The sequence below is a fragment of the Papilio machaon genome, chromosome 24, assembly GCF_912999745.1.
Source record: "Papilio machaon chromosome 24, ilPapMach1.1, whole genome shotgun sequence".
Lineage (NCBI taxonomy): Eukaryota > Metazoa > Arthropoda > Insecta > Lepidoptera > Papilionidae > Papilio > Papilio machaon.
In genome coordinates this window covers 3,784,073-3,811,058 of record NC_060009.1, presented here as the reverse complement: position 1 = coordinate 3,811,058, position 26,986 = coordinate 3,784,073, and the positions used below count along the sequence as shown (strand labels likewise).

Here is a 26,986-nt window from a genome sequence, read left to right as displayed (position 1 = left end):
TAATTTTGTGAATAACTGTAACATATAATTAATATTCAGAAAGCATTAAAAAGTGGTTTGTGGACCTTATGATACATTTGTTTCATCACATTATGATACCTAAAGTACATCTTGACGAGGCTCACTTATTCACGTTCAGAAACAGACAATGTATTAAGTAGCGATCATTGACTTATCGTTGGTTTCTGAGACCAAAATACCTGTATATAACATATCGTCATCCAACTCATTATCTTTAACAAAACAGAGATAACTGATTAATGATTATAATCAACTTGTTAACACAACATTTAGTTAAAAGTATATTTTAACACGCTTTTTGGCTGAGATATATGAATTTTCGAGGATTAGTAAAACGGTTAGAACAATTTTATGTGTATTATAACTCAATAAGTGAAAAGTTGTTATATATTTGGTTATTTATTAACCACTTTAACATTTACCGGTACAAAATTTCACACCCAATATATGAATATATAATTCGGCCGCGACTTTCGAGATATATTTAACAACATAGTATGTTAATAACGTGGTGACAATTCACGGATACAAATACGCAGAACCGGTGCTCGAACAGGAAAATATCAACCGGACAGCGGCAGCGACGACGTAATCTATATCAATACTGCAAACGTTTATCGACTAAGACAAAAGACCTCAATGACTCGGCGATCAGAGTCATTATTGTAAAGGTAATCAGATCGATTCCAATTACGAACAAATATAAATTTTACAACATGTAAAGAAGTTTGCATGTTTACAACATGTAAACAACATGTAAAGAAGCAAGCGAGAAGCATACAGAATCCATTGAGTCCATCTCCGCTTTATATCTTTTACTCCTTAGACATGAATGGCCTCTGGCACATACATTCATTATAAGGAAAGCGGAATAACGTCCACTTGTTGTAAGTCTTCGGTGTGGCCGTGGTACGGCTTGAGCGGACTTGTTGTGGACTCTACCACTATAGACCTAATGTAAGAGAATAAAAATATGTAAGAACCACCTCGTGTTTTTTATCAGTAGCGTTGTTGTTATGCAAAACGGGCCTTAGTCACGGCCCGCCATCGTCGTTCATTGCATCACGAGTATTATTAGCCGTGCAAACGAATAACGGATGGATAATAAAACTAAATCCTTATCAGCGACCGCCCGCAATACATACAGAATGAATAAAGGCACTTTGTTTTCATAAATATACTCTTTAATAACAGATATCAAACATGTTTCAAGATAATGTTATTTTTCGATCAAATTAAGCGATATTAAGGTAGTGAAGTTACCATAATTCGCATAGAGCAAAAAATTGATAGAAATATTCGGAACTTATTATGTAAACTTTGAAAAGGGCCCTATCTGTCCCGAATTGATATGAAATTTGTTAAGTTACCATTTAGCCGAAAACCGCGAAAATCCCATTTTTGGGAACTTTGGGTCTTTGGAGTTTTTTTCCAAATGCGGAATCTTGAGGACTTTTAAAGGTTCACATATAATGGTGTTCCAAACATTCCTAACAATTTTCAGCTCTATACGAATTATGGTAGCTTCAATACCTAAAATTCATCGGCTTATAATTATATAAGATCACCTAAATTTTTATACAAAATATCTAGGGTACTATCACACGTAAATATTAAATGATTTTAAAGTCAGACTAACAGTCAGTTTTAGACTGGGATCGTTCAGGATATTATGCTTATATTATTCATACGTTTTAAAATATACCATCAAATATTAATAACTTAGACATAACAAGCCATGCCCAGTAACAGGGCTTAATATACCAATCTAATCGACACTGCATCAAAGCTTGTATGTAGCCCATCCCACCTGGCCATCTGTAAACCGGTTTGCAAGATTGCAATGTAGAGGACGTCGCGTTCCTTCGATATTACACTTGTTTTTGTTAAACATTCACCTTCTATACCGAGTAAGTCGAGCCTAGTGAGGGAATAAAATCACCAAGAGTCTCGCAATAACCATAATGAATGGGCACTTCATAGAAATGCAGACGTAAATAATTCAATGAATGATGCCCCATTAGCTGGTACCAGTTCGTTTAATGGCACCCGATTTTTTTTATTAATTAACAACATGGGAGTTTTATAAATTTAATTTGAATTCAACCACAGCATTTAAATTATAAAACAAAAATAATTATTTTCATACATTTACAAAATTACAGCATCCTTGTAGAAGCTGACAAAGAGGCTTAAACAATAGTTGTTCAAGTATCATTAAACATTAGTTTCTATCGACAAGCCGTTGAAATGATATCGATATTCGACTTACAACACAATAAAGCCGTCAATTGTCAATTTTGAGTACATCACTATTATATCAGCTACGTACATTAACGCCATTCGTCTGAGCGCCGCTCATTAATTATATAGAAAGCGTATCTTAACACCCGTCACGTAGCCACATTACGAGTCCATACGTTGCGAACGCGCGAGTCATTTCAGCACTTTATCGATAACAATCGTGCATGATGTATCGACAGAGGAATTTCTTATTGAAGCACGTCTCGAGTCTCGCTTGCAAAGTGCCAATACGCGCTTAGTCTCACACATCAATGTACAGGGCTGTCAAACTTATCATTTATTAATATAAATGTAATAATGGTTCTTATTGACTTTTTTAAAGGCTAACCCTATTAAGATTTTTTAGTAGATATTTTATCAAGCTTAAGATAATTTCTGACAACAAGAAACACGTAAAGCGATGTTAAATGTGTTTCTCTATATTTTTTCATAGCTTGAATTCAAAGCCAACTTTACCTTCCCGAGTTACCTTAATTAAATTTATTATAATAGCAATTTTATTGACTTTAATAGCAAACATATCAAGTTACATTTAATTTTTTACAAAATAACTCCCCTCCCCTACTGTTTTATCGGAATTTAAATTTAAGATAATCATAAGATTACGGTCTTAATATTCATATATGTATTAATCGATTATATACAACAATCGATTTAGGTATAATAAAATAAATAATTCTGACAATAGAATTATTTCAAGATCTTGAGAATCAAATTCAAAGAGGCTACACAACTTTGAAATTGTGATGAATATAACCTAAGATTTTTCTTACATCTAATAATATAAAATTTAATCGCGATATAGCGTTTCCTTACATTATTTTTAAAGAAAAAGAAAATTTATACTTCACTTATAAAGCAAAAAGTATATAAAAGATGAGGTCGTCCAAAATCACAACATAGCAATTTTGTCTAAAGCTCAGCAAAGGTAGAAAGGACGTACATTTTCAGTGAATGTGCTTTGGAAAACAATTCTCAGGAACCGGATAGCACCGGATTCGTTTACGTCAGCGGGCAGCGACACTTGGAAAAAATACCCGCCGACGTTACTATGACCATGTTTAAGACAGACATCAAACAGGTATAAATTAAACTCATAATTAAGCAGCAACCCCATAATTACTGTATATTCTACTACATACTGAAAAATTTTTACCTTAATTTTTCTGACCTAACATTACCTTATCAGATGGTGTTTAAAATAAAAAGCTAAAGAAAAATTCGAAGAAAAAAAAAAGGAGACTGAAGAAAAGGCATACCACCAAATTATATATCGTTATATAAGGAAAAAAATTAAAAAATATACAAAAACTATCCAAACAGCTTGTTTAACGTGGTTACCCTAGTCGATGTTGAGGACCGCACTATTAACAACGTAAACGGAATTGCCGGAGAGAACTATCGCCGTTGTTTAAACAACTATTGCTAGAGCAAAAACACAGCTGGGTAAGTACACACAACATTGAACAAACTTGAGCAAAAATCCCTAGAGAATAGAATAGCTTTAATTATATTATGCAAAAATGTATCTAGTAGTTTATAGAAAACTTTATCTATTAAGATAACAAGGCTTAGATGGAGATAACTAAACTAAGCTCAGAGTGCCAGATGTTGCTTAAATTAAAACGACAGCAGTAGGTACAATCAATAAAAAATCATACAAGAAAAACGACTCTATTTTAAATGTTATGAAGTAATTTGTCTGTAATTTGTAATTTAAAAATAAATATGTCGCATTATGACAATAACATTGGGGACGGAAAGTAACTATAAAGATTTCTTTGCTAATATTGAGAATTAATAATTCACTTTTCTACTCGTTCAACTTCATCATAATAAGAAACGTTGTATGACCAGTTTAATAGCATACAGTGATTATTGAAGAATACACACATACTTACTGTCACACCCTGTTTGGTGTAGGTACTCAAAACTGCGTGCGTCACAGTTTTATACTTTACACGATAAAAAAAAAATACAGTAAACACACGATATTACCAGTTAAATCCGGTTTGTGCAATCTTATCGTATTTTAGACAGATTGTTGTACATCTGGCAAGTTGCTCGAATATGTGCTACGTGGATAAATAAAATAATAAGTACCTAAAGTTTGATTGTATTCATGCTGTATCCTAGTCACTTATTATCTTAGCGACTTGAGATGGCTTAAATGGCTGTGGATTTAGTTTGTCGACACTTGTTTAATTTACTCAAAAAAATATGCTAGACTGTAGACAGTTGAACATTAGAAAAAAAAACAATCATTATTCACACAGACGCACAAACAATAGCGGTCACGACTAAAAACGTCATTAGCACATTCATTAGCCTATCTATACTTCAACAGGCGAAAGGTCGACGACCTCAAACTTTCAATGGACAAAAAGAATTCGACGCGTCTAATGGAGACAGCATTGCGTACAAACCACGAGTTAATTCAAAAGAAAAAGAGCTATACGTTTAGTGAGTTAATTGCGTTTGCAGCTACCAGTAAAAAAAAGCTAAAAAGCATAACATATAAGCGTTACAGTAATAAAACGAACACGCCAAACGGCTGGTTCAGCTGGCGTGCTCGGCGGAAATAAAAATTGCAACAGTAGTCAGTTCGTCGACGAATGTCTGCTGTCGGGCGGTGGCCAACTTTATGCCGACTAAGTAATTGCCTTTTACAGTTTTGTCGCGAACAAACTTCCGAGCTGAGTCATCGTACGTCTTTACTACAGCAAAACAAAACTGGAAGTTATAGAAAATAGGAAAAAAGAAAATGAGAACACGTAGAAATAGAAAAGCGGGACAATAGACCGCTGTAATTTGAACTTAAATTATGCCAACCAAGTTTTAACTCTATTCATAATGTTTTTCGTATTTAGAATATTAAGACAGTTGTATATAGAGTGCCCACTCAATTTAAATTACGTTTCCTCTCAAGTTGTTAAGAATAAAAGATATGAAATAAAAACATGTTTGTAAATACCAAACACAACATTTTCAACGTAGAAATTGATATAGAAGAAAATGGTTGAATAAAAACTTTAACTAGCATCATCAGTTACATCCGTCTTACATAATGTATGTCGCACCAACATCAGAATTCGATCCCACGGACCGGCGAATGTAACACTAAAAAAGGGGTAGCCTAGATCCATCGCCTTTTACGGCGTAGCGAGATAAAACACGAGATGTATACTCGCGCGGCATAATAAAACTACCGCATAAATCTCAAGACCTTACTAACGTCTTGGGTATCAATAGGGCTGCTATTTACTTACAGATCCTGACATTTCATATAATTAAATATATAAAATATTTTTAGAGGATAAGGTATGCATAGTATGGGCATGTTATAAGGAGGGAAGAATCGCATGTGACAAGGAGAACTTTAATTATGAGTGCGGAGGAGTACACAGGTAGAGGTAGATGGATTACGTGTCAAGATGGGAGTGAAGACTGAGATGACGGATATGGAGGACGAAAACTCGTTGTACCGACCCTACGTGAGTGGGTTAAGGATAGGGAGATGAGATGAATAAAGGTATATTCACTGGCGGCCACTTTCGAAAATTCAGCCAAATTATACATCAAAGTTTACACGTTTTTTCAAAGTTTTTTGGGATTATTTTTCTTCACATCAGTAGCTGCAGCTTCAATTCTTACGGCTTTCCTTTCAAAATAAATGAAAAACTAACATGTATTTGTAACTAAGAACAAACTACAAAATTTACATCTCAAACCAAATAATTCCTTTTTAATTTCTTACGTAATGTGCGTCAACCCTAACCGTAAACCCAATTCACGGCGGCCACGCGGCTCACGCCCTGCCGCTGACACAACTCCTTGCAAAAACAACGCGCCTCCACAATACTACAATAGCCGGCTGAGCTGAGCGGTTTCCTCCTAGCCCCCCTTCCTTCGTACCTCCTACGTCTCACCACCCTCCTCCCACAGACCCCCCCAGCCACTTACGTGACTCAGAAGCGAGCCAGCGTTATATCAAATTCGACGTCTCGCGACTTTAGTGGCTTGTTTTTCGTTTGTAACGTAGGTAGTTTTTTTTTCATCTTCTCAAAGTCAAGTCAATAAAACATCCGGTAATGGTCCTATTGGCAAAGATAAACGTGAGCAACTGCGAATAAATTACACAGACAAATTCCCTTTATTCTTTTTATTAAAGTTTGAAGGAACTGTGGAGAGGAATGTCGGGAACGAAGTTTGTAGAATTTCCGGGAATTGCTTCGAGGGTTGCGACCGGCAATGCAAATTTGTTTGCTTGAGGACATAAACTAGACTTTTATGAATAAAAGTAATAGAGAGCTGTATTAAATGAATAACTACTCTTGAACAAAAATAACATCATTTTTAGCAACATTAGCGTAATTTAAATATTTTAAACAAAATATAATAAAAATGTATAATTTAAGGCGGAAGCAATCAACCATTTGAAGAATCAATTTCAGTCATCTATTTCATACCCATACAAAATTAATAAGTCGATAAGTTTATTGACTTCATGCAACCCTAGTTGCGACGTAAGGTTTAAGAAGTTGAAAGTTTTAGCGGAGACGAAACTGAATAGAAAGAGCGCTCGACAAAGTTTAACTTTGGGTTTGTAATAAAACTTTCCTCGTAACAATTCCGGTTCAAGTTAGTCGGGAATATGCGTTGGCGGTTCGAAAGCAGTTATGACGCTAACTTTACAGTCTGACACTTCAAAATCGTATTAGATGGATAATTAAAAAAATTAATACATGCTACATATTATTTTTTTAATTTTTACCTCAACAAGTAATTTGCTTTATTTTTTTACTTTAAATAAAATTAAAGGTGTCAAAAATGATTATAAATATTTATTTATAAATATTCTATTCTTTCAAGAGACATCATTTTAAACAAACCATTAAGCACAACATTCTATACTCGTGTACAATCATGAATCGTGTCTAAGACGAGGTCAATGCATCCCAGACAAGCAGACATAGACGGCGGACGTATCAGCTTTTCAAGTACAAAAAACGATATTCTTTTAACATCTATAGAGGCGACAAACGGGGTCCACGCTACAGCCGCAAGGTCGACGAACTCGCGACAAACGCGCCGCTGCACCGCCGCTAAACGACATCCAATTAGCAGCGATCGCCCCGGCTTTCATTAACCGCGCCGAACGTGAACCAACCGAATAAACCAACGTCCGGAAACCGTAAAAAAATTTAATCCCCCGACGACTTAGTTAACGCACATTTATCTACCAAAAACAGGTGGAAAGTATGAACATTTATAGTAGGTAACATTTAGTTGTTGTTAAAGACTAGATGTCGCCCGCGACTCCGTCCGCGCGGAATTATAAAAAACTTAATAAGTAGCCATGTGTTCTACCAGACTATGTTCTACATCTGTACCAAACTTCATCAAGATCCGTTCAGCCATTCCATCCATCCATCTAAACATTCGCATTTATAATATTAGTAAGGAGTAAGACGTCCGATACGTATTCTATCAATATCATCACAATAACAATAAATAGAGAACTATTTTGAACCCATTTGTAGTTATAATTATTGAATCTATAATTTTACAATCAATAATATTACGAGTTAGTCTTATACCTAAAGAATAAATATTATCCTTGAAAAAACGTTTATAAATATATCGGCTATTGCCAACGTAATTCAATTTAATTATACAAACATCTCCCGAGTACAAGAGTATTTAAGTATGGCAGGTGGCTGGATAACCAAAAATGGCCGCTCCAGCTGCGAGGCAATGGCTGATACCCCGCTGTATAACCATACGGTCTCGTTACCATACGTGGGTGTGTGATACATATTTGTTAGGCTAATATACCGATTGCGTAAAGTGTTTGAACACATAGATGAGTACTTATCAAGCACTAAACTGCGTCACAAAAGCAAAAATTAAACCAAATATATTTTATTTAATGATTTTTGACTATTTCGAAAACTTATGATGACAATATAAAATACTGAAGTAATCGTATAAATAATGCGATTTTTTTATAAGTTCGTAGCATGACCTCAGATCTACAGATAAAATATTAGTGATTAAGCTTTTAACAGCGTCTTCTTCCGCAATTAAAAAACAATCTAGCAATAATAGATTTATTCTATGTTATTCAGTGATAATGTAGCTTTCTAAAGGATAAAGAAATTTTTGAAATCGATCCAGTAGTTTGAGTTTACTAGTTTCATAGAAATAAACAAATCTTTCCTTTTTATAATATTAGTATATAGTATATTTCACGCATATCTTGTGCGTATTGTCGCATATTGCATCAATACGATCGATATTTCAAAGGGTGAACGACACGGCCGAATATTATACGTATTCCATATAGACACGGAATTGAGTCATAAATTGTATGTCGCAGGCTCGATGGCAAATGCAATAAAACAATCGAATCACGTAAACCTATCGCTACCAACATTTTTTCATACATGTAAACTTACAAATAGTATTATATACACATGACAGTGATGTTTCTACATCTTACTAGCTGTCGCCCGCGACTCAGTCCGCGCGCAGTTAAAAAAAAATGAAAAATAGATGTTGGCCGATTCTCAGACCTACTGAATATGCTCACAAAATTTCATGAGAATCGGTCAAGCCGTTTCGGAGGCGTACGGGAACGAAAACTGTGACACGAGAATTTTATATATTAGATTAATATTACTAATGCGTAAGTTTAGATGGATGGATGTTTCCTATGAATGGATGTCTCCGGAATCGTCTTTGGCATAGTTGTAGGACTTAGTCTGGAAGAACACAGACTACATATATAAAGTATATAAAAGTTACCATGTCTTAACATAAAAATTTCGTAAGTACAATTTCACGGTTAAATAATTTAAAGTAAAATGGTTCCGTATCAGTGGAACATTTTTGCCTGCAATCACATCCAAGTATCAAACTTGTGCAATTTGCATGCACAAATTAAAGCGATTTCTCAACTTGTGGAATATTTGTCCCATGAGATTGTTATATTCGTGCTTCAACTTTACACATTATGTACATTGGAATAGTTGCAACAACAACTTTACACCTCAGCTGAATTCTGCAATACTTCCAACGAAAACTATTCTATCTACTATAAATTGCTTCGTATATCTCTTGAATAAATTGTTAATTGACTTAAAAATGTATAAAGTTATAATCAATTAATACATTTATAAAGAAGAAAAAACTAGTTGCCTCCTTATTCGCGTGTAGCCTTCAGAAAATGTGAATTAAAATCTGACTTTCATAGCAGAATATTTGGCTATTCGCAGTTTAAATTAACTTAACTAGCATAAACAATTTATAATATTAGGAATCAAACAATTAGATACATTTAAAAAAATATATATCCAACAACATTTACGACGTATATGCCTTAAAAATACTCCAAAAATTAAACAAAATACTCCAAATTATTACTATAAAATTAATAAATAAAAACATCTAACGAGCACACAATTCATCCAATCTAATCCATAAATGACAAGAAAACTAAATTCTCTCAATAAACCGGCCGACTGACACTTTGATAGGAGGGGACGAAACAAGGTCATATCTCGTCCAGTGTTGGATATAGGGCGTTCTAGTGATACGTCACAGGACTCTAGGGATTATGGCTCTCCCTCACAACACTATCGAATCTGCCTTTGTGTGATATCGTATCTGAAATAATTGTGCGTTTTAGGGAGACTCGTGCCTTAATCACGTATAAAATCAATAAGTTATTATTTTTTAAAATAAATGACAGATAGGGAGTAAGTGAAAGTATAGTATATGGACACAAACATGTTACATAATTAACCTGTGCCATTTTTTATAGAAATGTAATTTATTTAAACTGGCAACATTTAGATCTGGTAAAGAAAAAAGAAACTTGTATTTCACAAATATCACAAAGAGCAATGTCTATGGATATTTAAGAGCGAACATTAAATTTCTTTATCTACGTCTATTCGGCGTCTTGAAGTGAAAGATGGCGAATTTAACTTAGTAAGGCGTCGCTTGTGCAATAACATTCGGGAATTTTATCGCCAATGACGTCAGCAATCGCCAATCGCGTAAGTTATCGCCATGTCGTTGCATCATTGATTACTATTTGCTATTTCATCAGATTGCAAATACTGACAATCTATTTAATTTATTCATGTCTCGATTACACTGGTCTGCAAAAAAATTTTTTTTTTCTCTCCTTCAAATGTTATGCAGTTATCTTGTCTAATACAACAATACTGAACATAAATATATCATTCAAAGTTTTCTAGCACGTCTATATTCTTTGGGATGGATTTTTTAAGAAAAACAATTTTTTAATATGAAATTTTTATCATTCATTTAATTACTTAAATAATGTTGGATATACACTATTACACAACCTTTAAAACGCATATGACAATATCATTACTAGTTGTCAATCCCATTTTACTTGTCGTTTTTTTTCTGTTTCATATTTTATAATGGAGTTTCCTGATAAATCGACCAACAAAAATCTGCAAGTATTGCTTCGGACCATTTCCCGTTGTGTCCTCTCTATGTGCAAAATATCGTGATGAAACCTCTCACAGTCTTCATCAGATACTGCTCTGAGATTTGGTGCGAAAAATTTTAAGTGAGAGTGCAAAAAAATGAATTTTAAGAAACATGTTACTTTTTTGAGCCTTGTAGGAAATGAGAAGTTCTTTTTATTATGTGGTGTTTGTCTTTTGCGCGACTGTCCACTCACATAAAAAACCACAAAATTTGGTATTTACCATTTGGTGATTTTAACTGGACTGCAATGAGGACATCCTCCTTGCAGGCCAGTTAAAATTGCTAAAACTTTTAGATCAACACAAATGTTCTATGCGTATTGTGAATTTTTGATTTCTTGCAGTAATAACATCATATTCCCATATTATATTCTTTCATATTCGCTTAAAAAAGCGTCAGATAATGTTTTTTTCTCTCTTTCTATCACTGCACACCGTTTATTTGTGTGCAAATACAATCTCAACCAATTAAAGTTGCTTTAACGCGAGAATAACATAGTATAGTAATATTAGTATAGCAAAAAATCCCATAATTTCTGAAAATCTAAAATCAACATTAAAAAATAATTAGACGTGATAGCATAAAACGAAAAGCAGATATAGATTGAGGATGGTAAACTCTTTAAACGGATCATACTTTTATTCAAAGGAGGATTTCGTTGCAGACCAGTGTTATTATAACTCAGGCGCCCACCTTTGAACATCACAGTATATGTGATAAACAGTATGTTACTAACATAACCAAAGTAAGATTTACAATGACAACAATCCGTATGTGTCATGTCAAGATAGTCATGTGTCAAAGAATACCGTGCACTACTTAACTTTAAAAAGTTAAATTTACGGATTACTTTTTTACCGAAGTGAAGTCTTTAATGTCAACGTTAAGAGGTTTCCTGTTTATCTTTTGCAAGAAACGTCGATAATGCTCTAATGTCTATAGGACCTAAAAAAATTACTAGTAATATCACAGTGTATTAAAAGAGAGAATTCCGGTTCACGGCGGAAAAAAAAGTTCTTTATTTACTGTTTGTTTCATCCACAATTTCAATTTGACTGAACAATTTATACCATTTTGGATTATAAGGCAAGGCATTAAAACATCATCAGGCACGCCCGATGCGCGGAGAGCTCATTCGGAAAATCAATACAAAATCATTTCAACAATAATAATTCGCAAAGCTGTTCGGTAATTACAGTTTTAATAGGACGGTCAGTGGGGTGGCCACCCCCAGTACGATCCTCGCGAAATGTGACTGGCGGGGCAGGGGGACGGGGAACCGTAGGGGGACAGGGGGAGGGCGACAATAACACTCCGCAGCACAATAGAGAGCTTTGAGTAAAATTATATCGCTTTTGATAATGTGAACGATCGGCGTGGGTCGCAGGACGCGATTCCAGCTGTAAACCCAGCATTAATTTAAGATAATTCTACTTTGGATAAAGTTTTGAATCCAATTATTCATTCGAGTTGACTTAATTCAAAGTTTCGATGTCATATATGGTTGCCCAAAACTCTAAGACTCGTATGATTAAAAATTAAATTAACTGAACATAGATATCGGATTTCAAAGCTGAATTCCAAAACATTGCAAAAAAAAAGATAACCGAAACAAATACGTTATTAACCTATTACCGTTTTGGAAATGAGAGACAAATGCAATGCAAGTACAGTGGAATAATTTGCGTTCTAAACGAGCCGCCTACGTAAAAACGATAGCGGCTGCGGCCGCAATGTATGCGCATACATTTCCTTTGCCGGATCGTGGACGCGTGCAATTAACAAATTCAGTGCGTACTGGGAATTAGAACCAATCTACTCACTGTACATCGAAGATCAGTGATGTTAGCGCCGCATATTTAATAGTACTTTAATCAAATTATAAAAACTCCCCATTTACTGCTTTCTAAAAAAGCAATTTTAAAGTCTAATCTTGTAACAATATTATTTTTTTAAATACAACTGGCCATCTACAAATATAGCATTAAAAAAGAACAGGTATGTTAGGTATGGCGCGTATTTAACGGCCAGAATCAATAGCCGATCGACGAGAGGCGGTAGTGTGTGTGTGTAGGCTATAGACGGAACGGATGCGGTCCGAGCACACATCGCACTCACTATTACCGAGAAACATCGTGCATGGCGCGACTTTTATGGTTGTACAGCACGTTTTATTATTATTTATATCACCGAAATGGAAAAATACAGAAGCAATTTTATGACAAAGGCAATGTCTTTTTTTAATTCATTAAATAGTCATAAAAATTACCATAACCACAGCGTATTAAATTTTTCATCTTAAATGAGCTAAAAGTGTGAATGTTTAAATTTATTTATGTTTTTCTTCTCAATTGAATCTTTAAATATGATTTCATATTTAAACACTGAACGTAATAAAAACGCATACATTAAATAATAAATTAGACAATATCCAAAGTATTATATTTTTTTCACGTTCATAAATCTTATCAAGTCGGCGAGTTATAAGGTCGAGAACGAAATTACTCAAACATATTTCGAGCATAAGTTCTCTTCTTCGAACCAAACATACCCTTTAAACTTGTTAGACCAGAATTAATTACGGTAGAAAGAAAAAAACAATGACGATATTGATACGAACATTTTACTTTCTCATTTGTTCAAATACATTTGGTTCTAAGTTGAAAATTAATCTTAGAGCAGCGTCATTTTTTAGTCGACTTCAAAAAGAAGGTTATGTTTGTCACAACTATAATTACTATAGCAATTAATATTCTTAAATCAATACCTCTCACTCCGATTAGAACATTTTACTTAGCTTAAAGTTGTACTTAAAGTGCTTAGCTTAAGCGCATTGACCTTGAGTCAGCTTAAATCCTCGTTTTACTGAAGCCATATTGAAGAGGTTTAACGTCTTTTAGATTTACAAATTATGTAAACTACGGATATTTTCCTAATAACAATATTCCTTCTGATATACTTAAAATATAATAAAGAAATAATTGATCGGTGAACCTAAAAAACGACCATCATAAAGTCTATGACTATAATTTATCACTTCAATAACGATTTTTCTTGTCTCAATAAATGTGCCCTGAACAGAGAATATGAATTACGACATAATCGATTATTTAAAAAAAAAAAATATAAAATAATAATTTTGACAACCCTATTAGAATTGTATGCAAAGTCTATTGTATATACGTATAGCGTTGAGATCTTGACATCGGAACAGCAGGGGTGCCGCCAGCGCCAGCGATACGACGCATCTGTCCTAGTTTCTAATCATTCCATCGGATGACTGCATTTAAATAAAGTGCACTAGGAATAAATAAAATTACATAAAAGTACTTATTAATCATAATATGGATTTACGAATTGAATTGACAAATAATTTGTTTATCAATTGCCTAAAAGTAATGACACAAAACTATTACGTAAACATAACGAAAATTCTACATACTGAAAAAAGGTAAGAAAAACGTTTCTTACATTCGCTACATAAATTAGGTACTGGTAATATCTTCTGAGATCCTATCAAAAATTTTTCCGATATGCATTTTCGTAACGTCATCGAAAAAATATGTACATGTCAAAATTTGTATGAGTTTTGTCGCTGTACTTTACCCCCGATACAGGCACTGTATAATTCTAATACAAATATTGTAGATAACATTATGAATACTATCTCGCAAATGTACCTGCTAGGCATTCTGATTGAAACCGATTTTGAGTGAATCATTAAATTTATCAAATTGTTTACTGCAACAAAAATAGATTCCTACCAAGTCCACCCATTCGTGTTGGAACTTGTTTTAAGATATTTGGATTTATCACTTTTGATACTATGTCAATGTTAGTACACTTGCAATATGCGTACTTATTTATCGTAGTATAGGATCAAGACGTTTATTATCAAAAAGAACAATCAGTAACATGTATAAAAATACAGAGCAACATTGATAAGGATTGATAAGGTGCTGACGTAGATACGTAAGAATGTGCAAACATTACAGCACACTGAACTCTATTTAATATATTTCACATTATTGCTTACAAAAATGTTAGATTACGTAAATAATTATTTTAGTAATTATTCTATCATAATGTGTTCAATCGTGTTCTATCATAATGTTCAATAGGAGACAATTTGCGACAACAGCTGAACATTGGATTTGTATTTACAATATCATGTTTTGCAGTTTGCCTTAACAAATACATTATTGATCATTGATGATGATTATGATATTGATTCATTATTTATCCTTCTAATATTATAAATACGAATGTTTAGATGGATGTATGTTGGAAGGTATCTCTGGAATGTCTCAACAGATTTATTTGACACAGGTCACAGAACATCGTATGGAAGATATTAGGTTTTTTTTTTTTAATTTCGCGCGGACGGCGACGTAGGCGACAGCTAGTAACATATAATTATAATGCAATTAATATACATATAATAATCTGCAGTCATTGTTATGCTATCATGATGACCTAGTGTAGAAGTAGATGGCACCAACTCGCTGAATACAGAAAGCGGTGGACCCCCCTAGTGTGACTTATATCTAGCTGAGGTCTAAGATTGTAATCTACATTTACATAATTAACATAAAAATTGTATAAGTCATTACTAACATAGCTAAGTGATTAGATAATTAGACATTTAGATAATGTGAACTGGGCTGGACTGGTAATTCATAAGCCAAAGGTGTCGGCTGTCATTAAATAGTTTACAACACACTTTGGCAGGCTGTCAACGGCCTGAGTTACATTACTCAAGTTGCGACATCACCTTATCGGATAACACTGCTGGAATATGTAACTTAATAGCTTTGTTTGTGCACTTTTTTATAGTTAAACTGTCTTGTATATTATACTGATGAACTGAGATGCATTTTTTAAAGGCAAATAAAACCTAATATAAGGAATACTTAGCTGTTTAAATATCAGCTGTTGTTTTCCCCATTAAATGTAATAAGTTGGCTACTATATTGCTAAAGGGAAAGAAATGTATTATGTAAAACAAAAGAAAAGTACTTTTCTTAAGGAACATTTATAGAAACATTAACTTAATATATAGCCAAAGGGCATCTATTTAAAATTGTAAAGATAAGAAGCAAGATAAGTCTGCTGAAGCATGAATTAATGGCTTCTATGTAATTAATCCTATCATGCAATTTATCCATTTTCACAATCATTATTTTTTTAATTATTTTAATAAAGTTAATTATATTGTTATACAAGTAATTTGTAAAGAAAAAAACGAATGGTTAATTTTGGTTATGTAACTTTAAAATGCATTGCCTCTTTTCTTAAAAGAAATAAATTGTGAAGAAAATAGGAAAGTAGGAAAGTAATTAACTCAAATATACACATATGAACCAAGTTTGAAACTTAAAATCTTACTAATATTATAAATGCAAAAGTTTAGATGGATGGATGGATGTTTGTTTGAAGGTATCTCTAGTATGGCTCAACAGACCTTAATGAAATTTGGGACAGAAATAGAACATAGTCTGGAAGAACACATAGGCTACTTATTAAGTTTTTATCTAATGCCGCACGGACATAGTCACAGGCTACAGCTAGTATACCATAAACTAAAAGAAGCACAACAATAATTTAAGTTAACAAAATTAATTAAACAAATCAAGCACAACCCTCTGTTCCCTAAGTTTCAAATTTCAAGTTTGTTTATTAAAAACAATAATAACAAAGCATAGAAATGAAAGTTTGATGAGGAATTTAATGAAACTTCACAAAAGAAATCCAACAAGTACAAAGTTAACAAGTGAAAACAAACACAACAGCTAAATAGGTAAATAATGAAAGGCAAAAACTTTCCAACGAAATCCATTCAAAGTTTTTACCCAATTCAAACTAAGTTGAATGAGAAGTCAGTACTAATTTAACTTTGAAAACTTTACTCAAAATGTTGACTAAGTCTGTTTTATATTAAAATATAATTACTAACATCATACAAAGTTACTTAAAAGTTTTATTAATCCCAGTTTGTGTAAGGGAACTTTGATAACTAAATTTAATTCCTAAAATTTTTTAATTTACAAAAAAATGTATTAAGTAGTAGTAGTAGTATATTTAAAGCAACTTTTTAATAACCATAGGTTATGTAGAGTTTACGACATAACAACAAGTGTAAACAAGTAAACAAAAAATAACTATATCATAATCACAGAAAAGTTGATAACATTGTCTATTTAGCTCTAATCTATTACATTTTTTAAACAAAATTTATAATTATTCTCCTGCCTAAATTTAAATTGCACGTTTGGACCAAAAAAACGTATGACGTGTTCGATTGACTTGCCTAAACTAAGACCTAAACTACAAGATCTGAATAGTCTTCGTAAACGCACTAACTTTCTAAAGTATAAGTAGGTCATCAAAGTCCCAATAGCGCGCAGTTTAAAAGACCGCGTGCTTGTTAATCTTCAAGCAGTACCCAAATATCGGTAGGTTCTAGAAAGTCATGACCCGCACGGTTCTGTGACCGTGAATTTGTGACGCGTCGGTGGCGTCGGCGAATATGTCGTCGCCCGTCAACTAGACCACTGCACGGAGCCCGCTTTGCCACCATTACGATGACGCTATCACATTTTCACATGTTAAACATTTGCCTTTATGTTTATGTCTGCCAAACTGCCGACTAATGCTGACACATACTTCTAGCCGATTTTTAACAACAAATACATTCGAACTTACCGTCTAAAATGCTGAATCCAACAACAAAGAATCACCAGCCACGCGCTCCAGATAGAGGGCACTCACAAATCACGAAAGCACAACGTAAGGCAGCAAAATTATGTCACTGTAACGTTTGTTTTGTTCACAGTCAATAAACGAAGTCAATTTGTATGAAGTTTTCTTGGTTTTCTCGCAATAAACACTTAACCGGGAAAGGCGAACCCTGAATCACCGCCAGCTCCGTACAAAATGGCGGATTAGCGTAATGAAAGTGACGCGCTGACGCGCCGACAAATAATACAGATTAAAAACCATTCCTTCACAATATAGATAACATAATTCCAAACTACTAAAAAATCTTTCAACAAGATTAACAGAAATTATTCTACTGTTATACAGATGTATTATTAAAAAGAAAGTAACTCTTTTTGATATATTTTACATGAAAATACTGCTTTGTCTGAGTTGTGATTATTTGTGGTTTAGTCAAAATGTGGTAACATAACAACGTAATGTTACCACATCGAAATAAAAAATATTTTCGATTTATATGGACTCCATTATTTTTTAATTAAAAAATATCAACACTTCAAAAGACTTAATCTTCAGATAATGTCCTGAGTAGTTTATATATTATTATGCATTAAAAATCCATCAAACTTTATAATCATTTCCTGTTGTGTTTACTTTTGATCAGCTGAGTTTTGTTGTCATTGTTTTGAACTGTCATCGAATTAAGGTGTTTTATCCACATTTAACAATTTGCGAATAAATCAAAATGAACGAAATAAAATCTCTCGAACATGCAACCTTAAAGGTGAGCTTTAGAAAAATAAATATTCGTATTTATTCCAGATTGATAGATATTTTGTAAAATATTATCAAACTTCGCAATTGAGCATATGTATTATTTTGTAACTAAGTTGACATATGTATTTTAAACTAGGACTATGCTTGAACTATTTCTTAGTACCCACTTCTTTGTTGTTTAATAATTCATTAAACCGTCCATCCAATTATTTTTCGTCTTAACAGTAAATTCAAGTGATTCGTATTTTACATTCGCCTAAAACTCCGTAAGTTATTTTTGATGTGTTCTAAATGTCCTAATTGTATGTAATAGAAAAATATTAAGATAAGAATAAATAATTTTACTTTTTCGTAATTAGAGCTTCTATAACTGCAATCAGGAAATCTGTTTTTTTTTTTTTTGCCAGTCTTAGATTTGACAACACTAAACCTTCGTATATAAAATTATAAAACTGCGACTGTTTCTGCAATAGTTGCTAGTAATGTAAAAAGCACCAAGATCATAGGAAATAAAATTCAATTGCCTAGAAATGTAATTTATAGGTCTCTACGCTTTGTACTTTTATGTTTTGAAAATGTGGGTACTCTTAAATAAACATTGTTCACACTAACAATATATTAACTGTTAACAAACTTTCCTATTTTATAATTCCTTTCTGGAGTGTTATCAAAGTTCAGAACAGTTGGGCTTATTGATACATTTGATTCCAGGTGCCATATGAAGTGTTCAACAAAAAGTACAGGAACGCCCAACGTATACTGGACGTGGAGGCGCGTCACGTCGGCAGCACTGCTACGGAGCTGGACACAGCCGCTAAGAGGGGAGACGTTACAGCGGGGGAGATAGACACATTGCTTGGTGGAATGGTAAATGAAATAACACTTTTTGCTGACTTCAGTCTGAAATTCTCTGTAAAGGTTTCTAAAACTAAATATACTGTGAAGAAGATATACTTTGGCAGTTTTTGCCTTTTTTTGTTGTTAAAATCATTCAATAGTAAGAGCTACTTCTTCGGCAGACAAAATTATTCTTTACAAAAAGAATTGATGATCTTTAGGTATTATTTATTATTATAACTTTATAGACAACTCACTGGGTAATATGTGACATCTATTAATTATTACCAACACTATCAATTTAAATTTTCCGATCTTTGGATCTACCCATTGGCTTATTCAATAGATGTCTTCTATTACAGTGTACAATTTAGCACTTCAGTTGTTTAGGTATGTTTATTGTTTCTACATATTTATTGAATACAGGTAGAAAAGCTCACGACAATGAAACGCAAAGCTTCTGAAGCTATCAATGAGGAAGTACAAGCAGCTAATGTTTGCAAAAAGCGCCTCGATCATCTCAAGGAACAAGCTGAGGCTTTACAGGATCCCGCTGCCGCTCAAGTATGATAAACAAAAATTTTTTATCTGTTAAACTACATACATCAGTCACCTAATCCTAATCTATGTTATCTATGACAATCTACAAAAATATAAACAATAGTGATGTTTTATATCAGGGGTACCCAACCAGCGGTCCTTAGAAACTATAATATACAACAGTTTTGAATATACAACTAAATCATTTAAGACACCTTGCGCAATTTTATGGTTTTCATAACTTATAATGGTGAACTATGATTTTCTGCTTTGTTGGTAATTGAAAAAAAGGGCGAGAAATAGTTTGAAAGTAAGTGATGATTTTCTTATACCTTTGAGTAAGAATATTAGAGCTATGATAGCTAAATTGGTAAAGAATCGAGAAGTTCAGAAATATATTAATACAAAATTATAGAAGTTTATTTTAAAAATGTTATTATTTATTTTTATGGTATTTCCTATTGGGTTTTTAATTAAAATTTAAAGTTCCAATTTGATTACTACAGTTTATTTTAATTTAACTTATGTAGTAGTCCCTGCTAAGAATAATATAAAAGTGATCCCTGACCGGTTGGTAAGAAAAGGTTGGTAACCCTTGTTTGTTAAACCCCCCCTAACGAAAGAATTTTTCAAATTAAATCAGTAGTTTTGGAGCCTATTCAAACAAACAATCAAATCTTTCGTCTTGGCCTTTACAATAATCTTATAATTATAAAGGTGAATGTTTAGATAGATGGATGGATGGATGGATGCTTGTTTGAAGATACCTACGGAACGACTATAGATATCTAGTATACTATAGATTTAAGGTACATAATAATTCTGTATAAGTTGTCTATGAAATGTTATAGACGTCTCTGAATCAATGGCGCAAAGTTCGCTTGGATCGTATGCTGGTGGACTACTTCCTGAGGACCGGTTACTACGACTCAGCCACCAAGCTGGCTGACGCTAAGGATCTGCGCGACCTCACTAACGTTGGTAAGAGCAATCTAATGTATTTTACAATATATTTGGTGATTTTGTATTTGTAAAGCCTAGTCGGTTAATTGTGAAATATGATTGTGTAGTTTATAATAAAAATACCGCTGATTTTTATTGTATTTCTATGTCACATTGTCACCCTAAATTTCCGCTAAGTAATATAGATACGGCTAAAACACTAACGTACATATGTCTGGTGTCGGCACCGACTAGTTTCGAGCCTATCGAGGGCCCTTCATCAGGGAGAGTGGGACTGGTATTATTTCGCGGCCTATCACTCACTAGTCGGTGCCGACACCGGACATATGTACGTGTCTTAGCCGTTCCTATATTAGTTAATGATATTGTCACACGAAAGTTTGTACATGTACAAAATCATATTTCTAATATTATCTTTGATATTGTCTCGACATTGGAAATGTCAGTTTTTGGGCTTTGAAAAAAACTATTTTTAGCCACGAGAAATAACATTCAAATATATAAAACAAGAAATAAGAGAATTCAGTTTATTTAAGGAGAAATCCAAATTTATATTGGATTTCAACTGAGCTCTGCACTCATGTGTAAATTGTATAGGTTTGGATATCTTCAACTGATAAGTGGGTATTTTGTACGGACATGGATTCACTCCAATCAACAGCCAGCTTTCTGTATTAAGTCTTATGCCATATTTTTGGTCAGACATTTACCAGGCGGCGGCGGAGGTGGAGCGCGAGCTGACTGCGCGGCGCACTGCGCGCTGCCTGCAGTGGTGCGCAGATAATAAATCTAAGCTGCGCAAGCTCAACTCAACCATGGAATTTAATATACGTATACAGGTATACCTTCTCCAACATTTTAGCGGTACATCATTTGCGCAATGTCCTAGCTATTAATATATTTCACCACTTAATCATCTTATTTAAAAGACTAGCTTTTACCTGCAATTTAAAAAAATCTAGTAATAAATATAGTCTATGTTTCTCAGTGACAATGTAGCTTTCTAATAGCAAAAGAATTTTTGAAATCAGTTCAGTAATTTTTGAGTTTATATGTTACATATAAAATAAAAATGTTTTCTCTTTATAATATTAGATATAGACTAGATCAGTGATTGTCAAACTTATTTCTTTCACCGCCCCCTTTGAAAATCAATTATATTTCAGAGCGCCCTAATTTTTATTCAGCCCTAAAACTTAAAAACCACAATTTCCTTACATTAATTAATTTTAATGCCCCCCATTTTTTGGGCCTCTTATCGCCCCTATCGCATCCTAGGTTTCAAACGCCTCCAAGGGGGTGTTATCGCCCCCAACGGAGCGTTATCGCCCACTTTGGGAAACACTAGACTAGATGATTATATAATTTACAAAAATGTCATTATTTTTTGAAAAATCTGGAAAACAAAAATCCAGAAAATTTACCAAATTCCTAATTATGTACACTTTAGGAATATTTTTTTAAACGCTAGGAAATTTCAGTATTGAATTGTGTGACGCATATAATGAACCTGTTGTCAGGAGTTCATAGAGCTGGTGCGCGAGGAGAGGCGGCTGGAGGCTGTGCGTTACGCCAAGAAACACTTCTCCACATACGAGGAGGGTCAGCTGCGAGACATCCAGCACTGCATGGGGATGCTCGCCTTCCCCAAGGACACAGGTATACCTCACACATATTTACATTGAAGATGCCACTTGAATTATATCACTTTATAAACAGAGATTTAAATACTTTAATAATCTTGTTTATATTTTCAGTATTCTACATAATCGTTAGTACAGCTGTCTTCTTACTAATATTATAAATGCGAATGTTTAAATCAGTATTTCCCAAAGTGGGCGATAACGCCCCCTTGGGGGCGTTTGTAACCTAGCAGGGGGCGATAAGGGGCCCAAAAAATGGGGGGGCTTTGAAATTAATTAAAGTAATGAAATTGTGGTTTTTAAGTTTTAGGGCTGAACAAAAATTAGGGGGCTCTGAAATATAAATATAATTGATTTTCAAAGGGAGTAGTGAAAGAAAATAAGTTTGACAATCACTGATGTAGATCATAGTGTGGAAGAACACAGGCTACCTATTTGTTTTTTTAATTCCGCGCGAATAGAGTCGCGGGCGATAGCTAATCTCTCATAAATGTCAAACTAAACGACTGCTTATGAATCCTAATTTCTACTGACGGACCTTAATCGATCAATTTGGTCTTTATATTCTAGTTTTTTTTAATAATCTGTTTTGTTTGCCTTGCATCATTCGAAAGTGTAAAGAGTAAAAATATATAAAAATAATAATAATAATAATAAACTCATTTAATCCATTCAGAAAGCAAACAATAATTGGAAAGTAAACAATAATAATGTAATATAAAAAAAAAATAACAAACATGCTGAAGGGGATTTTTTTAGGGGAATAAATTTTTTATTTATATAAATTGTGTAATTTTAACACAGAGCAATAATCTGAAAAAAACTTAATTAATAAAAAATAAATACGAATATTTGGATGGATGGATATATGTTACAAGGTATTTCCAGAACTGTATGGATCTCACTGAAATTTGTCACAGATATAGAACATAATTTAGAATAACACATAGGCTACTAAGTTTTTTTTTATTTCGCGCAAACGTGGTCTGGGGCTGTAAACTACATTACAAACGTTAATAAATCGGTGAGCATTACCTCCGTGGATGTAGAGGTGGAGCCATACCGCAGCCTGCTGTCTGAGAGACGCTGGGTGTCCCTGGTGGCGCAGTTCCGCGGAGAGCACGCCCGTCTGCTGCACCCTGCACGTCTGCCTCCTCTCACTGTCACTCTGCAGCTCGGCCTCGCCGCACTCAACACACCATATCCTTTTTTATACTTTACTTGGTCTATGTCAAGGATACCTAAAGTGGTCGATATCGAACTTAAAGCATTGCTAATTCTCACTCTGTCTTCTATTTATCTAAGTCAGAATTAAAAATAATAATAATTTATCTTAAAAGTAGGTAATTTGGCCATTCAGGTCTGAGGTAACAGTTCATTTTGGAAAAGGGATCACTTGTCCAAGATAGTTTGGTGATCCCTGGTTTATGTTTAATGTATTTCTAGAAGTTCTATTCTTAGCCTAATGAGGGATGAATCTATCAAATGAATTAAAAAAAAACTTAAGAAATATTTTCTAGATTCTTTACTTATTTTGCTTAAATTTAATTTAAATTTATTCTTTACTGATCTTAAAGTAAAACTATTCCATATAGTTTTGTGAGACTTAGTTCTAATCCTCAAGCTAACAACATGTATTATAAACAAATAGATATAAAAATAGTACCATTCGGACTCACTTTTAATGCTTCTCATCTAATGTTAAATGATGAGAACTAAAGTTATAATATTCATGGAAGTCACACCTACAACTCAATTTCAGACTTTTAGTGGAATATTTTTAACATGCCGCATCACTACACATTTATTTTTTAATCTCTTTAATATTACTAAAATTGGAGTGCCTGTATGTAATATCGAAAAAAAAATATATTCTGTACACATGATGTATTTCTGCCCGTCTGTCTATCTGTATGTCTGTCCGCAAGGCCGCATTTGTTTCAGATAAACTCTGGAACAGCTGAACCTATTTTAACGGGACTTTGATGAGAAGGTAGCTGATGTACGCGGGCATGTTATAGGCTAGTTTTCTTTTTTAATTCTTCGCTAACAAAGTCGCGGGCGTCCACTAGTATCTCTATATAAATTCTTGTAACAGCCAATAGATACCTTAACATGTGCACACTCAGTGCTTCAACGAGAGCACGAAGGTGTCGTCGTGCCCGGCGTGCGCGCCGCCGCTGAACACGCTCGCGCGCACGTTGCCGCACGCGCACTGCTCGCACTCGCGTCTGCTCTGCCGCATCTCCAACGAGCCACTCAACGAGCACAACCCGCCCATGGCTCTGCCCAACGGACAGGTCTACGGGGAGAAGGTAACTCAACCAATACACCAACATAACTCAACTAAAACTACTACACTAATGGTTGGTTTCTGAGAAATCCCTGTATGAAATATAACGTTATCTATCTCAATATAAAGAAAAGAGAGATAACATTTTGTTTTATACAGGGTTTTTGGTCTCGGAAACCAATGATAACAAAAACTACACCAACTGATCACAACCACTTCTATACGATACAAATTGATGGCAACACTTTTTTTCAAATTCTGACAACTGTCCCTTACCTTTGCTACACAGTCCAGCCTCCAGCAGCTTTATAGTGAAGTAGTGCCTTATGTAAATTTTTCTTTGTTTCTGTTGTGAAATTTAGCTATTTAATTTTAACAGGCGCTGAAGGAAATGATGAAGGAACACGGATCGATCACCTGCCCAAAGACCAAGGAGGTGTTCTGCATGAAGCGCGTAGAGAAAGTCTATGTTATGTAAACCTGCATATTTATATAATTTTATTAAATATATGCCATGTACTAGCATTTAAAAACCAACTATATTTTATATATTATACTCTACATACTTTTATAACCCCGAACTAAGACTCGGGTTATATTAAAATTGTTTTAAACTTAACCTCAAAAGTGATTCGATTTACATGTTGGCTAATGTTAAAAGGATTAAACTATATTCTTGTTTTATTCAACTTTTTATGTCTAAACAGAATCTCTATGAAAAAAAAATTAAATATATCGGTGTTAATAAAGCTACTCAATTAAATTCAAAATGGCTGGTTTCGACGCCGTTCGTCCATTTTGATATTTGATTTAAACATTAGTGTGATTTTGTTTTATCTTTTAGGGTTTTAATACATAAAGGAATGTAATCATCCTATTGTATAACTTAGTGTTTACTTTGAGAAATAAATTCATATCGCAAAATAAGTTTTTTTTATTCACCTTCTATGATTTATTTTTTAAAAAATTACTAATTTCTATCAAAAAAAAAAAATTAATTCTCATAACAATAAATAGTAATGGCTTTAGTGTTGAATTAATTTTTGTATGATTTAAATGTCCTTAAGGATTAGTCTTAGATATATAAATCTCGTGTCACAATGTTTGTCCTCAATGGACTCCTAAACCACTTAACCGATTATAATAAAATTCGCACACCATGTGCAGTTCGATCCAACTTGAGAGATAGGATAGTTTAAATCTCAAATTATAGTCGCAATTTTAATTTATTGCTAATTATTTGTCTGTTATTATTTGACAGTCACAATTATCTGTTAACTCCAAATGATTCTAACAGATGTCGATACCTTTCGACTGGGTTGAGTAAGTAATCAATAGATGACGCTGCTATGGTAAATCTACGAACGTGTCATATAAGCTTATTAACTGCGCGCGGACGGAGTCGCGGGCGACAGCTAGTTATAAATAAGGTTTTTCAATTAGATTTTTGTTAATGACTTCAATATTTTTATTTTCATAAAATACACATTACAATACTTTTAAATGGCCATTTTTTATCACAATACATTTTAGGACTACGCCATTCTAAAACTAATACAAAAAAAAATATTATTTACATGGGAAGTAACGGAGTATGTATGTGCACTACAACAAATGAAAAAAACATATAAGTAGATATAAAATTACCTTAAATTCAGACATATTACATTCGTCTTAATATGTCATTAAAATTGACTAATACATTATCATTTTCAGTCAAACCAGGATAATCATTATTATCAAGAAACTCGGGTTAAAAAAAACCTTTATACAAGAAAATATTGTGGTCCCTTAGAACGCATCCATTTTCGACTGTAATTGTTTGTTTTTTGTAAATGTCTGAATTTGAAGTTAAAATTATAAACTATTTACTAAGTTACACAATAATATTATCACAATTAATAAACTATATAATTTGTACTAATAACTAAGTTTCTACAGTGGAGTTAATATCACTAAACTTATATAAAAAAATTAACTAAGAAAAAATATACCAGACCGCCAATACTTTTCAATAAGACCTTTTTAAACATCGGAATAATGTTTCTTTACTTTTATTCAAGTTAGTTTGAACATTAGGCCATTTTAAAATAATCTTTAATTTAGTTTATTTTTATATTTGTCAATGCTTTTTATATTTTTTATTTATTTATGTGTATACTTATTATTGCCTTAAAAAACATATATTTGGGTGTTATAAGTTATGTATGGACCACTCTTTGGTATGATATTGGTGGAAATAATATTTTTAATTTGCCGGTAACCCAGAACTGATTATAAATTAATATTGAATTTAAATATTATTACTGTAGAATTATATAGAATGTTCCGGAAACAATACAAGAAATCCAGA

General features: G+C 33.4%; 2 protein-coding genes across 6 annotated transcripts in view; one reads left to right on the top strand and one right to left on the bottom strand.

Moving 5' to 3' along the window:
• Positions 1-17,813, bottom strand: part of LOC106719070 (C-terminal-binding protein) — a 77,248-nt gene extending 59,435 nt beyond the window's left edge. For all 5 annotated transcript variants that reach the window (XM_045684075.1, XM_045684074.1, XM_045684072.1 and 2 more), the window contains exon 1: positions 17,566-17,813. The gene's annotated coding sequence lies outside the window, so the exon portion shown is untranslated. The remainder of the gene's footprint in view (positions 1-17,565) is intronic.
• A 369-nt stretch (positions 17,814-18,182) lies between these two features.
• LOC106719055 (E3 ubiquitin-protein transferase MAEA) lies at positions 18,183-25,240 on the top strand. Its single transcript, XM_014513301.2, has 9 exons — positions 18,183-18,364; positions 19,069-19,224; positions 19,621-19,758; positions 20,586-20,715; positions 21,400-21,536; positions 22,218-22,356; positions 23,390-23,540; positions 24,466-24,655; positions 25,013-25,240. The coding sequence occupies exons 1-9, from the start codon at positions 18,326-18,328 to the stop codon at positions 25,109-25,111; spliced, it is 1,179 nt and encodes a 392-aa protein (XP_014368787.2). The 5' UTR covers positions 18,183-18,325; the 3' UTR covers positions 25,112-25,240.
• The last annotated feature ends 1,746 nt before the right edge of the window (positions 25,241-26,986 follow it).

Bases quoted from the DNA above. Each gene is read 5' to 3' on its own strand.
- LOC106719055 (XM_014513301.2), top strand. From the start codon at position 18,326: ATGAACGAAATAAAATCTCTCGAACATGCAACCTTAAAG. The intron at 20,716-21,399 runs GTAAGAGCAATC...ATTTTTGGTCAG, and splicing joins GCGCGACCTCACTAACGTTG to ACATTTACCAGGCGGCGGCG. The intron at 21,537-22,217 runs GTATACCTTCTC...ACCTGTTGTCAG, and splicing joins AATTTAATATACGTATACAG to GAGTTCATAGAGCTGGTGCG.